The 17,454-nt window shown below is 41.7% G+C and overlaps 2 protein-coding genes across 12 annotated transcripts in view; one reads left to right on the plus strand and one right to left on the minus strand.

Moving 5' to 3' along the window:
- The window catches only part of LOC105197151 (growth factor receptor-bound protein 14), a 273,307-nt gene that overhangs the window by 196,467 nt on the left and 59,386 nt on the right, over positions 1–17,454 (minus strand). The window contains exon 1 of one of the 6 annotated variants that reach the window (XM_026135791.2): positions 413–872. The exons of 4 other annotated variants lie outside the window; for them this stretch is intronic. The gene's annotated coding sequence lies outside the window, so the exon portion shown is untranslated. Of the gene's footprint in view, positions 1–412; positions 873–1,224; positions 1,369–17,454 lie in introns of those variants that run through there. One more of the 6 variants, XM_026135794.2, reaches the window with a different exon arrangement.
- Positions 2,426–17,454, plus strand: part of LOC105194313 (SET and MYND domain-containing protein 4) — a 123,185-nt gene continuing 108,156 nt past the window's right edge. For 4 of the 6 annotated variants that reach the window (XM_039458090.1, XM_039458087.1, XM_039458093.1 and 1 more), the window contains exons 1-3: positions 2,426–2,586; positions 3,024–3,106; positions 6,441–6,819. Coding sequence is in view for 3 of the 6 variants with exons in the window: in XM_039458087.1 (XP_039314021.1) it covers positions 6,792–6,819 (28 nt within the window). In the remaining 3 variants the exon portion in view is untranslated. Of the gene's footprint in view, positions 2,587–2,911; positions 3,107–6,303; positions 6,820–17,454 lie in introns of those variants that run through there. The other 2 variants (XM_039458088.1, XM_026135782.2) reach the window with 2 other exon arrangements.

The raw sequence follows: 17,454 nt of genomic DNA on the forward strand, positions 1-17,454 counted from the left end.
CCAGAAAATTGTTGCTGCAAAACCATTTTTTTCAGCGTTAGTAAATCGAGTGCTACAGATTCCTCGTCGTTGTACCGTTTCGATGTTCTCAGGTTTAATCGACACGTCGTTATTATTCCAATCAGTTATCTCGGGCGCGAATTTGGAAAAACGCTGCGTCGCACGAAACGCACACGCGTGAATTAAAGCGAGCACGAAGTCGTCGACTCCTACGCGACACGCGCGCAAAGGAGGTAATCGAGCCGCATTCTTGCACGTGTCTAGAGCGCGATTGACGAAGCGTTCCCGGAAATTGGCCGTCGCTCTTCGTGCCCAAGAAAAATATCGAGACGAAAAAAACACTGCGTCACACAGGCAGCCGCCATGGTCGCGACCGCATGGTACTCGTTCGAGATAAAATTTGACACTTTACCTTCGACTATTCGATGCTAGCATAGAAACGAAAGGGAGAATAGGAGAAAAGGTCGCGTTAAAATAAACTCCAAACTCGATCTTCGTGTGTGGGTGCGTGTGTGTAATGTCAACGGTTCAACGGTCAACGCGACATTTCAATTCCGGAGTGGCGCGTGTCGGGTTAATCGATAGCCAATTACGCGGGACAAAACCGGGGCGGAACATTCGATTTCGCGATGCCGAAAGTCACACGGGATCCCGAGAAAGAGCGTTCCTCGTTCTCTCGGCGCGTAACATTACGCAATATCGAAACGTCGTCGTCGTCGTCGTCATCGTTGGGGTTAGGGTTAGGGGATTCGTGCGCTCGACTACGCGCTACTACGCAGCTCCGCGTAAAGGACTCACACGCACGCGGCTCCCCCGCTGGTGGTCATTGCACCGACGTTGTTTACGACGCAGTCGGAACTCCGATGCGCAGCACTCGTGTGTGCGCAGCACTCGTGTCGTGGGGGAGAGAGGCATCGATGAGAAATCGCAGATTTAAGATTGCTACACGGGCGCGCGGGAATGACCGCGACTCCGTCCGTCCATCCGTCTGTCCGTCCGTCCCTCACTTCGTGACTGTAAATTCAAACGGCGCAAGATGGCAAGCGTACATACGCGGCAACGTTCACGTTCCATCGTGTTCGCTCGTGCGCGCAGGGTCGCCAGCAGCACGGACGCAATACACGCGCCATCGAACGTACCCCGCCGAATCTCTCCGAGACGCTCGAACTCGGCAAGGAACGCTGCGAGGACGATCGAGAAAAGCCACGAGAACGGACGTCTAACCTCTCTTTCGGCGCTGTATCCCCCAAGCCCTGTCGCCTCTGTTGTCGTCGTCGTCGCCGCAGCTCCGCGCGCGTCCGCGGCTCGCATCCAACGTGCATTCGACGACGACGTGGAAACGCGATGTCACACACGTGGTTCCAGGCACGTAGCGTCTCACGCACTTTCCATCACGTCGGTATTCCCATACACACCCACGTATGCACCCACGTACACACACACACGCGCGCGCGCGCGCGCGAACGCCCGTACGCGTTTTCACAGTTGGAGAAATTTCGACGTAGCGCGTGGATTTTCGTGGAGTCGGCTACCGCCCGTCGGCTGCCGCCAAGAGAGCCGGGCGAATATTTACTCACTCATGTCGCTCGCGCACGACGACGCACGTGCATCGATCAACCAGGTTCGCGCGCCGTTTATATTCCCACGCGAGTCGTATCGTCGTCGCGAGAGAACGAGAAACGAACACGACGCGACGGCGCGCCGGGTCAACTAACCTTGTGATTTTTCGTGCCGCGGCGTAACGCGGCGCGGCGCTGTGGCGAAGGCCGCCGAAAACTGCCGAGGACCGGCGGCAGCAGCGCGGCGGCCGGCCCGCCGTGGTTCCTACTACGCTTCAAGCGGCAACTTCAGCCTCCTCCCCTCCCTCTCTCCTACCCCGACTAACTTCGCGCCACGGCCAGGATCGACTCGCGTCGTACGTACGTCCGCCTCGGTGAGTTTTATCCGCGTAATAAATCCATCTTTGCCTTCCCTCGCGTTTCTTCCCAACTCAAACGTCTGGAGTAAACAAAAACGCAGCGTGATCGGGCGCGCGCGTCGACGCCAAACGTAAACACGAGAAGGTGAAGCGTGACGAAGCACGCGCGCGCGCGCGCGCGAGTGGTCTTTCGCGATGGTCGTGGAATGCCGCGGCGACGATTCTCGCGGAACGACGTTCGCCGTGTCTGTAAACAAACGGCACAACGGTCAACGGCGTCGTTGTATATCCCGACGACGAACGGGATAGGAAAACTTTAACGTGCCGTTCGCGTGGCGTCCCGCGTAGTACTACGGAGAGGGACGATTCCCGCCGCGTACGGCCTCCCTCACTTACACACGGTCGCGCGTTCCCCGCCGATGTACACACGGCGCACGGCGCGCTCCGTCCTTCTCGGTCTTCCTCGCTCACCCGCTCGTTCTCGCGCTTGTGCGCACACGACCACCACATGGAGAACGGAGGCTCCCGCCGCCACCATCTCCCCTTCCCGGAATCGCCTCACTTGGCATCCGTCGCGCGACTTGCGAGCTCGCCTGCTTCGGACGCCTCTAGCTGCCCTCGTCCCTTCGTTTTCAGGGGTGGAATTGCGACGCGCAATTGCGTCATGGGTAAGAAAATGCTCTCCTTTCCTCCAGCGATGGAACTTTCGAAAGATCCCCGATCGTCCGCGTCTTTCGAAAGTCGTATAACGCAACTCTCTTACAAATTTCAATATGCTTAATATTTATTATCTAATGGATACAATTGGACGCGTGTCACACTGAAAAAAACGTTTTTTATATTGAAATAAATATTTTTTCATCATCTCCTTGATTTAACAAAATCTTTCTCAAGTTTAAAAATAAAGTATTTTGTATCAGTTAATATTTATTTAAATCAAGGAAATGATGTTAAAATAAATATATTTACTTGAACATGGAAAAACATTTTTGTTCCGTGTATGATTCCGAGTTTATGTAAAATGCAAAACTTATCAAAGAGTTCAAAAATACGCAAATCCTGTATACAGAATCTGTTATATATAGAATAATTCGTTTATTTATAGAATAATTCGTTTGCTGTATATGCAGAAAAATATCAATTCTACCGCTAAAAAGAGGGATGACTTGAAAAACTTTTTTTCTTTTGGTAAGTAACAGTTATCTTTAATAAAAAAAATATTTTCTTCATAATTATTTCAAAATATACTCATTATAAATTTTAGAAAAAATCATTGTCATGTATTTAAAAAGAAATTTATACTTTATTGAGATATTATAAAATTTTATGAAGAAAATTAGCATAACAAGCAAATCGAACTTTTGTTTTAATTTAGTATTTGTAATTGAAATATATTTGTAATATGTATTTTTCTTGTGTACACATAATACATACAAGTTCAATTTAAATATATATCAAAATATCAGAATCGAATAAGACCCACCTATTTTATTTTTTATGGAGATATTGAAATAAACTTTATAAGTGAGAATAAAATTTAAACTAACTTAAGTGGGAACAAAATTTATTTCAATCACTTACAAAAATAAAATTATTTTTCATATAAAACATTTATAAATAAAAAGAATTTTGTTAATTGACATTGGACCTTATTAAATGAGACTAGAATGAAAAATAAATTGAAAATACAATAACAAAGGCATTAAATATTAATCTTCCAAATCATTTTTAAAATTATTATTAATCACAAAATTCTTCAGTATCTACTCTACTCTTAAACAAAATTATCTTGTCTGTAAATAATTTTTTACTTTTTATAAATTCTTAACCATTTTAGTGCAATTTTATCTTCTTAAAAGTTAGCAGCATTAAAAATCATTATCTTCACACATATAAGAAACAAATGACAATAAGTGGGCCTTGTTTAATAAGTACATTATTTATAAAAAAAAGCATATTCCAAAAATATCGATCTTTTTTTTTCTATAATTAGGAAGTTGAATATGTTGTACAATATGTTGTAATAAATCATAAAATGATAGAGAATATTTTTCTACATGTAAAGTACAGAAACTTAACTAGAAATCATTTTTATAAATTTTCAGGACTACTATTTCTAATATGTGTCCAAAAATACAGGTTTGATATTACTCTTTGATTAAACATTTTAATAAAAAACTATTTTCTCACACGAATATTCTGAGAAGAGAGAATTCCGATTCGAGATGAAAATTTTAATTAACATTGTTGTGGAAGTTTCAATCGTTACTCACTCGCGGCGGATCTCGCGAAACGCTGGATGACTATAGTGACGTTATTATCGCGAAAGTTTCAATCGCGATTATCGCGAGGTACTGCACATGTAAAAGCAGGATCGGTTGCATGCACTTCATATCGCCTCGTATCATCTTCGCGTCGCCCGCGTGTCCCTTCCTCGTCTTCAGCTCGTTTTCGAGAGAGGAGCTGGGCAACGGAGCATCTAAATCCGGCCTTGTCTATCGTTCTCGCGTCTTCATCCCGTTTCATCACCCCTCGTGAAACAGAGGCTTTTTCTCGGAGACGTACTGTTGGCGTCTTCTTTCTATTCCGTTCCGATCCGCGACTTCCTCTCCCCGTTCATCCCTCCCCGTTCGATCCTGTTCTCATCCTTCTTTCACGACTCGCCACTACCCTCCTTGAACGATCCTCTCTCTCTCTCCACCGACGTTTTCTCACCCCGACCCACGTCCGTAGAGTCCTTCGGCTCGTTTAGCACTCGTAAAATTACTTTTTTGCGTCGTAAATTCTCCGTGGGTCAAGCCGCCGCAACGAAATCACGCATTGATGTATGTCAACGTCACGTTGCTCGCGAACGTGCCTGATAAGAGTCCGATAATGTCTTCCAACAGCCCATGTTTCTTTCCTCGTGCACGCGTCTTTTATTATGCGCCGCTGTGTGATAATTCTGGGACAGACTGATTGCGATACAGTCGACTCCCGAGCATTTACAGAAAGAATTTTCAACAATGTAACACAATAATGATTGAAAATGATAATATTTTCTAAATAGTGTCGCGTAAAATGAAGCGATTTCTAAAGGCGCTGAATAATACTGTATACAATATTCTTTTAGTCAATTTAAAACGATCAATAATATTGTGGAATATTGAGCGTCTAGAAGTCGTCTAACTGCCAAAAGTGCAACTATAGTTCGATTTTTTTCGGACTATCATAATAATACGGAAAACGAATGCAATCTTCATTTGATCCCTCCACACTAATCAATTTGAGACAGCAATAAAACTTAATTGTAATTAAATGTAATACATATTATCTCTGCTTAATTCATCAATGTGTATACCCTGTATCTCTTTTTTATCGTACAATATTTCTATTCTCTTTCTCATAATTGTTGTGTAGTTTTGTGCTCGAATCATCACACTCCAGAGCTCCCAATAAATTATGCCTATTATTTGTCATTCACTCATTTATCACTTTGTTTAATTGGCTTCTAATTGGTATCTTAATTAAAAGAAATCCATTGCAGTATTGTAATGTCTTTCCGAAGACGAATCATGAATATCATAGGATTTGCTCCCGCGCAATTCAGCACGTTATTGCCTCAAGCTAATGAACACTCCGCGAGGCCTGATTAATTCCTGAATTGCGTCAATTTCGAGGAATCGGCGCGATTGACGTGTCTGTGGAGGAACGGCGACAAACGATGCGTGTGCGTTGTTTCTCTGATTTTCAAAGCCGTTTCGCAAGATGCCGTCGGGATCCCATCTCGTATCACACACGGCCGTCGCACCGTCTAATAATAATTTCGCGAAGCTTTAGGAGACGGGATTAATTAACCTAGTCTAGTACGATCTGGCGGGATACATAGACAATATATCTATCTGTGCCGCGACCGCGTACGACGCGATATATATTCCGGGAACTCTCGTAAAATTATTCACAGATGCATTCGCGAAAGCTCCAAGGTCCTTTCACGTTCGAAGGCCTAGCTACACTGAAGAAGTTTCTTATGTTCAAATCATTTATTCCATTTAAACAAATATCAGCTAGTATAAAATTAATTTATTTCTGAACTATAGAAATATTTTTTTAATCAAGGAAATGATGTTATAAATAGATTATTAAAGGTCATTTACGAAATAAGGTGGTATGAGCATCTTTACAGCTTTGAATGAAAATGGAATTGTAATGGTGTTATTATAATGGTGTTAGTGACCAACAATCTAAGGTTGTGTCATCGATAACAACGAAGAATACTGAATAACACTTCAAAGTATCATGATATTTTATTATACTAGAAATACCGAAAATAAAAGTCCTACCTTTATTTCGTAAGTGACCTGATATTTGAACATGAAAAAAATTTTTTTTCTGTGTGGTCATTGCGTATAAATAGATCAATTAAAATAAATTTAAAGAAAAAAAAAGAGAAAATAGTCAAATTGTATAACATTAATTAAAAAATTAAATTTTCGAAATCGAGAATGACGAAATTGCTTTGAATGAAATCTCGTTGTTCCAGAATTCGGTTCCGGTTTCTTCACGTTATGGAGAACGTTTAGACGTCTTAGGAAAATCCTCTGAAGACGAGGCGTACACGCACGACTGAAAGCAATGTGCGGCTAGGCGAGACGAAGGGGCGATCTGGAGACTCGAGAGAGAAGGGTGCACTGTAATGTGTTCGTGCATGGATGACGTCGCGTCGCGTAATTGTGCTCAAGAGTTCGCCGACACAGTGCGTCAGCATGAGGCGAAACAGGACGAGGAAAGAACATAAACGTTTACCGCCGACGAAGCGTGCCTTAGGTCTTGGTTATACGCAGCTGGAGAAAGAGAGAGAACCATCTTTCATCGCGGTCGCCTTTCCCGCCGTATGAACCACGAGGGTCTTCGCTACACCGGTAAGTCGTTTGTACGTATGCATGCACCTGGCGCGCGCAGACATGGGCCAGGAGCAGAGGCGGAGCGGAAATCGGATCGTCGAGGCCGGTATTTTCGAGTAGACTGTCAACATTAGAGCAATCTAGCGCTTAGAACTTTTCAAAGAGGAAGAGGACCGGTATTTCCATCCGCCCGTCTATTCGGATGGTATTCTTGCTTGCCATCGAAGCACGCGGAAATAAACATCGCGTCGAACGTCCTCGATTCGCTCTGATTTCACCCCGCGGCTGCTTTCGTCCACGCTCCCGCCTCCACGTTCCCCTTGGAATCAGTAACGCGGAGTGACGTCATGATAGATACCAGTTGCCGGGACGAGTGATCGATCCCGGTTATTATGCACGACCGCCACTTTTATCCATTGCCGCGATAATGGTAAGAAGGGACGCATTTACGCGACTGTGCATTATGTAATTGCGAGAGAGAATTTCGGAGAGACTTTCGAATACCGGATCTACGTGTGTGCGTGAAACTCATTTGGTTCAAGGTCCTGTTAAGCTAAAGGCCTAGTTTTAAAAAAGATTGCGTGACTGCCATTTGAACACTTGGTTTACAACACACAATTAATTTTATGATCTATCATTATATCTACGTTTTTCACGTATGCTTATCTATGAAACATTTTTAGATTAATCAGGAATACTGAATTGTAGGTTTGTTCAGACAGTTAAATGATTGAAACAACCGTTTCTATTCTATATAATTATTGCTAATTCGCTAGAAATTCCTAAAAAAATAATAGGTAAAAAATGACCTAATATTTGCTCTCCGAGTAACAAGTAAAAATAGTATGTCTTTTTTTCGTAGTTTTTAAGTTGTTGAATCCAATTCTGAAACCCCCGGAAACAAAAAACGATCCATTTTTACCCATCGTCTCTCATTTATTTAAGATTTTTATTAGAATTTCTGCGATCCGATTAAGATTTGAAGAAGTTAATACACGTACGAAAACGAAACTTAAATGAATATTAATTGGATGAGTGAATTGAAAGTTGTAAAGGCAATCGAACAATAAATTCGTAACGTGCACGAATAAATCTATTTAAAATGCTTCGTCTTTACGCAAGTTGAAAAAAAATGAAATCAACACAATAAGTACTTCGCGTGAAATCGGAGAATAAATTGAGAATAAATTCGGAACATCGGTCAAGTCTAAAGATGCTGCTCTTCGCATGTCACGTGTACGCGCCGTATCGTGAGATGGCGGGGCTATATTTACATGACTTGTGGGTCGCGTCGTACGTGCCGTAGTGACTCGCCGAAACGCTCCAAATATACGAGAACGAACGGAGACGTCGACGGATAGGAGAGAACGAACGGACGAGAGAAAGGTGTCGAGAAGAAGGTTCGAAAGACGAGGGTCTCGGCTCGACGCAGCACGAGACGAGCATACGAAGAGAGGGATGACAAATGGCGAGCGGGAATGCGAGAGGTGAGGATAAGCGATGGGAGGACGTGGCGTTCCGCGACGGAGAACGAAATCGGTTCAATAAATGCAGCGCGCGTGGCTGTCGGCACAGACGCTTTGGTCGCACGACGACGACGACGACGACAACGACGACGGAGGCGGCGCGGCGCGAAGAGGGCGAAAAAAGAGGCTGGGCGCGGAAAGTTTGTCTGCGCGCCAACAACGCGAGAGAAACCAAGTGTCGCCGCAATCCGCCGAGAGCTATGAGGGCGAGCGCGACGGAGAGACAACAAACCCACGCCTGCGCCACGTGGAGCGAGCGTAGTAGCAGCGGCAGCTGGACGAGAGGGAAACGGGACGAGAGATCCGGGACGGGACGCGCGAGGGTGGGGCATATCGCCGATAATCTGGACTAGAAAGTATCTTTAAGTTGAAAGTCACGGATGTTGCCCAAAGTCGAAATCTCAATAGACTAAAGGCAAATAGATTTTTTTTCCCTCGCGGCAACTGCGTCATTCCTCGCGTAAAGTCGACCCTGATGAAACGAGACGCGTAAGTTGCTTGGCGATGTGTGGTGTGGTGAGGCGCGGCGAAGCGAAGCGAGGGGAAGGTCACTCTCGCCGGTCGATAGTTCCTGATCGAGCGCGGGAAAGAAACCGGATGGGTCGGAAAGAGAAAGAGACAGAATGATAACAATGCAACGTGTTCCGCGATCGCCAATGCACCGTCTGTCTGCATCTGCCGCTGTTATCACTGATAGCAGTTCGTTTTGTCTATCGTCGATCGTCGTATCATCTGTACGGATTGCATTTCTGCTTTGACAGTAAATTGTATTACGATAATTAATCTCGATTGCCCATGCCTAATTCTTTTTGTGATATGTTATGTTTTTTTTGTCATCGCTCGATTCACACGATTTACGGAAGAGATTGCAACTGATTGCAACTCTCTGTTATGGAGAGACTCTCGCGCGGTTTTCGCGTTTGTAATTATTCATGAACTCAAGCGACCTTGACGGAAAAAGATGGACGATAACAATAATTAGTTATGCGCGTGTTGGCCGGCGGCTTTCACGTTAACTAATGCTAATGAATGCGGAAGGCAGGAACTGTCCGTACGGGTTGAACTTATTACTCATTTACAACGTAAATTATTCCGCGAAGAAGTGACACGGCATTTGCGCGATAAACGATATACACGCGTATTCTATTTCACCTTAATTTATTTCTAATAAATAGAAATTTCGTAACCAAGTAATTGTCGCATTTATTAATAATTCGAATAATTAGTGTAATTTTCTAAAGAAAAAGGTTTATATTTGAATTCAAGGGAAAATGGTCATCCTTTTGTAACACGAAAAAAAAGTCACGGTAAATAAGAACAATTTTGATAACTCTTATTTTTATTGACTCGGATTTTCAATTAACTAATGCTGCCACGCCTGCAAAGGTCGGCTAGGTGAACAGGGACAATGGGGGATCAGGGAAAGGGCTGGACAGCGGGGTGAAAGGCGGAGGAAAGGGATGAATGAGAGACAGAGAGAAAGGGGAGATGGGTGAGAGAGACCGGATGATAACAGAAGAGGCATCGACCGCTCGGGTACGTTGCCTGGACAACACAACGAACGTCGACTTTAGCCGAATTATTTGTTAAGCCGCGCTCACATGAAATGCGACGTTTATCAGTGGATGAGAGTTACATCGGTTTATCCCAGAATTAGCGCTGCACGAATATGCCGCAAACCTAGGACAATCGGATCGTTTAAATGAAATCCTAGAATATCCATTGAATTCCCTGTATTTAGTTGCTAATTGAGCGAACGTCAATTCGAACCTTCAGAAACAAAATTTCAGCTGTACACTTTTACATTTATTTTAACAAGATTTTTAAATATTAAATGTCAAACAGTTCTGTAACAACCCGATACTATTTCGATATTTAAATAATCGTTATTCATTTTATTTTAATCTTTCATTGCCTTTTCAAATTCAAATCGTTTAAGCCCGCTTGACGTGATCTACAATTTGTGACAGAATTTAAAAAAAAAGAAACAATCGTCGAATATTCTACGCGTAATTTTAAATCAAATCGTGATTTGTATAATACAACAATTTTTTTTCTCATCTACAATTATATTCGTAATTTGATATATAAAATTATAAGTGAAATTTTGTCTTGAATTTCGTCGCAAATTATAGATCGCGAAGCGTAGCGGGCTTTATAGACGAAAAATCGCTATCTAAATCCCGTAGAGCCAAATAAAAAAAGATGAATGTGGTTAGCGGATGTAAAAGAAACGTCTTTACTGTGAAACGTGAGTACTGTGCTAAGTGCAGCCTTTATGAACACTCGGTAATTAAATTAAACGTAGTTACGAGCACGTAACGGCCAGATGGGGCTTCGACGGGATGCGTTCTCTATGCACGTTACTGGAATGAAACCCACTCCTTCCCTCCTCTCCCCCCCCCTCCTCTGTGTTTCAAATGACACGCAACGACAATTATACTCGGCGTTTCTCTCTTCACGCATATTCTCCCTAGCCTGACGTTTCTACGAGAGATCGGTTGGGCAAGGTCCGGCATGCTTTTCAAGCCACGACGGTCGCTTCCGAACGAGGGTTGTTCACCCCTATTCCGATCGAATTTTAGGGCTCGGCAGGATTGCGAAATAATATATGACTACGCGAGAATCAAGTGTACATGCAAGCTGGAACGTAAAGCTAATAAGAATCTGTTTTTCATATATATGTATAATTAAATCATTTAAAGCTGCATTATCTATATTTTCTGAAAATTTTCTGAAAATTAATGGAACGCGACAAAGCTGACGTGTTTAACTCCTCTAATATTTCTAATATTCAGAATAAATTTTGAAAGCATGTTTTTGCAATGAAATGTATGTCGAATTAAGCAGATTGCTATCTTCTTGTTAAAATAAGCTGAATTTTCCGTGAATTGTTTTGCGCGAGTTAATGGACAGAATGCGAAACATCCGCGCTCGGTTACCGGTCGAGAGTTAAGAGACGTACGCAGTATCGTGGAGAATGCAGAAGAATAGCATGCAAAAATGTCGCGCTAACGGTGCGCCATTAATCAGCGGAAACCACAGGCGCGTGCGGCATCGCGTCTAGCCACGCGCAATTAAGGTAAACACGCGGTGGAAATTAATTAATCGATGCGCGATGCCATGCGTGGAGAACGACGTCATTTGTTGCGCGACCCGGTCGCCGTCGCCGCTGCCACCCGAGAACGTCGACGGCGGCGTTGAACGAACCGCGCGGGGGATAATGAACGGAACCGACGGGCGCATTTTTCAGCGCGACGTTGACACATGATTATTACGAAAAAGTAAATGTGCGTTATCATCGTGCGTGTCCTGCCTCCGATAAAAGCGAGCCGTTGAAATCTGTGCATGACCGAGTGCCACCCGAGGCGAGATTGCGTGTCGGTCACACGTGTCGATTGCGATCCGCCACACTCTTCCTGACCTTTCCCGCGCGACGCGAAAAGATATCAAAGAATCTGCCATTCGACTCTACGTTGAGTGTTCCAAGATATCCGATACAGGGAAGTGTGTTCTTCCCGCGATATCGCAACTCGCGCGAGGCGCTTTATCTAATCTGCGCGAGTTCTTTCATTCAACGCGCCGCGCCGTTTATTTCGTTCAAGTGGAATCTACTATGACGATCGAATGTATTCTCGACTCGTCTGTCCGCGTATCGCGGCGGGCTCGTTCGTATCGCCTTCTGTGAAATGTGTAATAGGCTTGTCACACACGACAAAAAAAAAAAAGGAACGGAGGAAACGCAACAGCGTACGTGCACTTCATCACGCCTGTGTCAATAACGCGGCGATAACACAGCTGGCGTCAGTAACAACATGCGAAACGCGGAATTTTTTTACAACACTCCGCGTTAACCTCCCACGAGCTGAAGGTTGTCCAAACAAAGTCTCTAATTATTAGCGCAAAGTCATCTGCTTCTTTCCATCTTATCTCTGATATCGCTCGACTGAGATGTCTATACCTCGCGGCTATACACATCCGTGAGTTTCACCGCGCTTCCGTTTGTCCATCGATTTGCTGCTCAGTTTGCAGTTAATTTCTCGGTAACCAATGTTTTGATACCTATGCATACAACTAATCTTCAAATTAAAAGACAATTAAGAAACTACTATTTCAAATTAACGAAAGAACATTCGATTTTGATTAATTATTACATCAGTAACTGATGATATTTCATCGTTAAGTGATACAGTAATCAGTTTATTGAAACACTTTATCAGTTCTTTTTTTTTAAGAGCAATGAGTCGATTAATCTTGTCTCGCAATTCAGTACTCGATTATTTTTCATATTCGTAAGTAAACATCTGAAAATTAAGTTTCAATTAAAACTTCGCTAAGCAGGAACTTATTTGAAGTTAAAAAAGGAACATGATTCTTTCATTCATATATGCAACTCCGATTCGTCAAAATTTGTGTGTCTTCAATTAATTAATTTCAAAGCAATTGCCACAGTCACATCTGTGTAAAAGAAGGAAAGTTTGCAAATAAAATGCGCATTATTCGATATAATTTCGAAGGAAACGAGGAAAAGCTATTTGAATCGAATCGCGTCAAAAATCATCCCGGAGTAATTCACTTTACCGTTTCCAATCGTGCGAAAGTCCACCAGGCTGGACGAATTATTTCGTTCTAATATCACTGAAGATCGTGAAAGCGCACCAATCAAACTCACCGACATGATTAACGATCGTGACTAACTGGCTGACTGACAGTCGAAACACATAACTCGTATTCACGTTGTACGCGCACTCACGGCCGTTCACTTCATCGACGCTCCTCAAAGGAAGTATCGACGAAATAACGTCGAAGCCGAAGGCCATTCACGACACACATTCTGACGAATGAGCACTGACTGACGCAACGACTGGTAACGACTCGATCGAGATATCGCGGACTGTGACGTGTATGCAATAAACCGTTCTACATAATTTTGGCTGATTATGTTATCCCGACAATTTCCTTGTTATTGACATAACAATTTGACCATTTATAGAAAAAAGACTGTTGTTATACAAAGGCGCAGAAAAATAGGAAATCGAGTTTCCATCACTAGTACACAATGATCGTATAGTTCTTTTATAAATTTATGATAATTTTACACGGTTAATTAAATTGGATTTTCCCAAAATTTTTAGAAAAACAAAAGACCACGAAAATTAGACGACTGTCATGCAATATACAGGATGAACGAAAAATATTGGATAGGTAAAATATTCCAAAAACAAGATATTTGAGAAACAAATGTTTTATACAAAAGTGAACTGGAAAAAAAATAAATAGTAAAAATGATTTAAAAAAAAATCAATTTTTCAAGTTAATAGGTTATCACTATTTTTTATATGGAATTATATGATTTTTACGTAATATGAGTCCTCTAATTATTGTACATGTAAAAATATTGAGGATAAATTATCGAAAAATTAATTATTTACGAGATATCTTTATACTTTGGTTTGAAATATTTCGACATAAAACTAAAACATCGCGTAAACAATTTATTTTTCGATAACTCTGTCTTAATACTTTTATGTGCAAAATAATTAGAAAAATCATATTACGTGAAAAATATAATTCCAGTGTCTTGTTTTCGAGATATTTTACCTGTCCGATTTTTCGTTTACCCTGTACTTTATAAACCAGGATATCCTTTTTCTCATTTCTTGAATAGAGGACTGATACATAGAATCGAGATTATTCTAGAACTTATATTGCAACGTCTTTGTAACGTATAAGAAAACTGAAAAACTGCGCTACTAAAATAACAGAGTCAAAGTTACATCATAACCGCACGAATCGTTAAATGAAACTGCGAAGATTCACGAACAAGCAGCACGTATCTATTTGAGTTTTACACCAAGCACACACGTGTGATGTTACAAAATAAATCAGCAATCGTTTGTTACGAGATATCTTTGAATTCCAAATGTCAAATAGCAATTTTTTCTTTATGGAAATTTGAATGAACTAATCGTAACATGAAACCGTGTGTAGCGTATTAAAAAAAATTACGGGAAGCTATTTTTGATATGTTACGGAACAAACCGCATTGCGAATCGATATAATCGTGCCAGAGATACGCGGGATGAAGTTCGAGAAGTTTAGTTCAACAGAACGGAAATATCGGTGACTCGCGCAGTCGCGTATGCTTCAGATTTCAACGATTATAAATCGAAACGCGATATCGGAAGCCTCCAAAATTGCCATTTCGTAAGCGTGGAGAGAGAGAGAGAGAGAGAGAAAGCAAAGCTGGCATGTTCAATTATTTCCCGCGAAAGTACATTTTATTATACGCGAAATAAAAATTATCGTGCTGTTAAATCTATTCTCGTTTCGCGATAATCGTCACGGTGGCAGTCGTAAAAAATGATTGTTCAACCGGAAACGAGACGCCAGGTGTTCCAAATTTTCTCGGAGTGAGTTCTCGCAGAAAGAAGTTGGCGAACTTCGTGATCCGCGGTGCCTTTACTTGTTGCGCGACTGGAGCAACGATGATCGATGATCTTTCTCCCGTATCGTTTGATAGCCGCAAACCGCAGACATGTGGTGCTTGTCGCCGCGAGAGCACATTTACCATCTTTTTCTCTCTCCCTCCTCCCGCCTTCTCTCTCTCTCTCTCTCTCTCTCTCTCTCTCTCTCTCTCTCTCTCGGTATCTGATATCGATATTTCTAATAATACCACTTCTCCCATGAGCTCTCGCTCTGCATCTCCGCGATACCGTGAGTACCATGACGCCGCCCGTTTTAATCGAATCAAAAAGCTTCAATATTTTATACATAACTTTTTCTTAATTGTAATTTATTGTCGCACTGACAAGAAGCCAAATGCTTACTCTCAAATACTAAAATGCGTTGAAGGTCGCAACTGAAATGATCGCAGATAAATCAATTCGCTTTGTTCATTGTTTCTGCCAATTTATTTGTTTGTATATGTGCAAACACATCTTCGTTCACTTCGAAACACGAGCGGCCGAAAAGTGAAGTGAAAACGATCGTATCTGTCATCTGATTGTTAGATTACTTTTCTCGTGTTGTTGCGTTATCGCGCGCAAAGAAAGTTTAGCATTTCATAAATGATGATCTCGAGAGGGATGTGAAGGACGAAAACGCGCGGAGGGCAAAGTGAATAGGAGAGACAGCTAAGGGGACGAAACGAAACGAGACGAAGGATCCCGGGAGATGGATTTATGATTAATGCTGCTAGACGGCCGAGTAGTAAAAAGCGTTCGGACGCCGCGAAAGTAAAGAGCCGTAAAACCTAACGAGATGAGTTCCATCGGGATCTCCGAGGCAGACTGCGCATGAAACCCTCTCGGCACCAATATTGGCTGCGTGCCGGTCTTATACAAGGTGTTTGGAAGCAATCACATTTCAACAGGACGATATTTCTCGTCAAAAACTGAGATGATTTTACCGAAATATTTCTTTTTTTTATTTTTATTTTACTTAAATACAATAGCTTTCTTCTTCGATAGGATTTTATTACGTCGTTGTTGTTATTCAACTAGATATTATTTTCTTTATGATTTTTTAGATTGTAGTATTAAATACATATTTTTATCGAATAAAATATAGCGTGCCGACAGTTCTATACCGAGAGAAAAAATATCGTAAAACAAAAAAAAATTTACGTAACAAAAAAAAATTATTTACGGTAGATTTCTAATAGCTTATTTACTTGCAATCAAGTTTCTTAATTAACATATTTATGTAAATAAAATGAAGAAATAATTTCTAATCAAGTAATTTTTTTCTTGTACTTTAGAAAATATTTACTGTTTTTATATTCAAGATTATTTTATCAGATCTTTTAAATCTAAGAAATCAATTTATTTAAGTTTAATAATATTATTAGTTTATTTGTAAAATCATCATTTAAAAAATATAAAAAATACAAATTTATTATATACACTTAAGATAATATGTCTATTTACTTAAAAGTAAATATTTTTTCTTAAACAGAACAAATGCTTGCATCAAAATATGGTGTTAAGAAAATGTATTTTTTTCATTAAAACTTTTTCTCTCAGTGAAAAATCACTATCATTAAGATCTGTTCACTTATTTCTATCGATGGGTATTCTGTCGATCTGTTTTCTTCAAACTTTCAACAAATTTTCAACACCTTGTATAACGGCGAAAGCGAACGAGAACGTAATCGGTGCGGTGCCGATTAGCCCGGACAAAATTGCCTCCGCAAAACAACGCGGCGGCTTCTTCGACACCTCGCGATTTCTCGTTCCTCGTCGTTTATGTGACAATACGACGACGTGGCCTTGAAGTGTAACATGAGAACGTGGAAATTTATAATCGTGTCGGTAAAGATAATGACAAACACTGTCGCGATTGTATATGCGCCTGCCCTTATCGAAAGAAAAATATTTTTATTATCATCTCACACGTGAAACGATTACGCGGAAATTGATAATCGATCTCAACGCGTTTGCGTGTACCTCGGCAACTTTTCGAAGAATTTTCAGATATTCAGTTAAAAGCGAGTTTTCTACATCGGAGAAGATCATGAAGCGCCGAATCAGCCTCGCGCATCCGGTCGTTACGGATGCACCCGGTGCATAATTGACTTGCAATTTATGTCTCGGGCAAACGCATGTGGGTGGCCGTGCGGCGACCGTATCGTTCGTTTCTCCTTTTTCCCTGCCTCTTCCGCCTGCTCGGTTTATTTGTTCGCATTTGTCGGCGAGGTGGTCCCCCGTGAAACAGTACTACGCATACACGCATCGCCACGCAACGCGACCTCGATCCTATCTTAGTATTTAGAGATAATAAATCTCACCGATGGATTCGTAAATGATACACGGTCCTGCTTTTGTGACGAACTGTGCCAATTTGATTCGAGGTCTCGATGTAAATTAACGCGTCGCAAAGCATGCTAATACGTGACAAGGAATAGTCGGTCAACGCGGGATCTTTGCGTATGCCAGTTGCGTGACATAGCTTGCGACGAAACGTACTCTACACAAGAGATTTAACTCTCAAGTACCATGTAAAAAAAGGATATCATCATGAGTCTATCGATTTCGAGATCACTTTTTTCACCTATTTAAAGTGGTTTAAAAAATTTTCTAAAAATTCTAAAAATGAACATGATTCCAAATTTATAGAACAAATT

Source organism: Solenopsis invicta, chromosome 15 (assembly GCF_016802725.1).
Source record: "Solenopsis invicta isolate M01_SB chromosome 15, UNIL_Sinv_3.0, whole genome shotgun sequence".
NCBI lineage: Eukaryota > Metazoa > Arthropoda > Insecta > Hymenoptera > Formicidae > Solenopsis > Solenopsis invicta.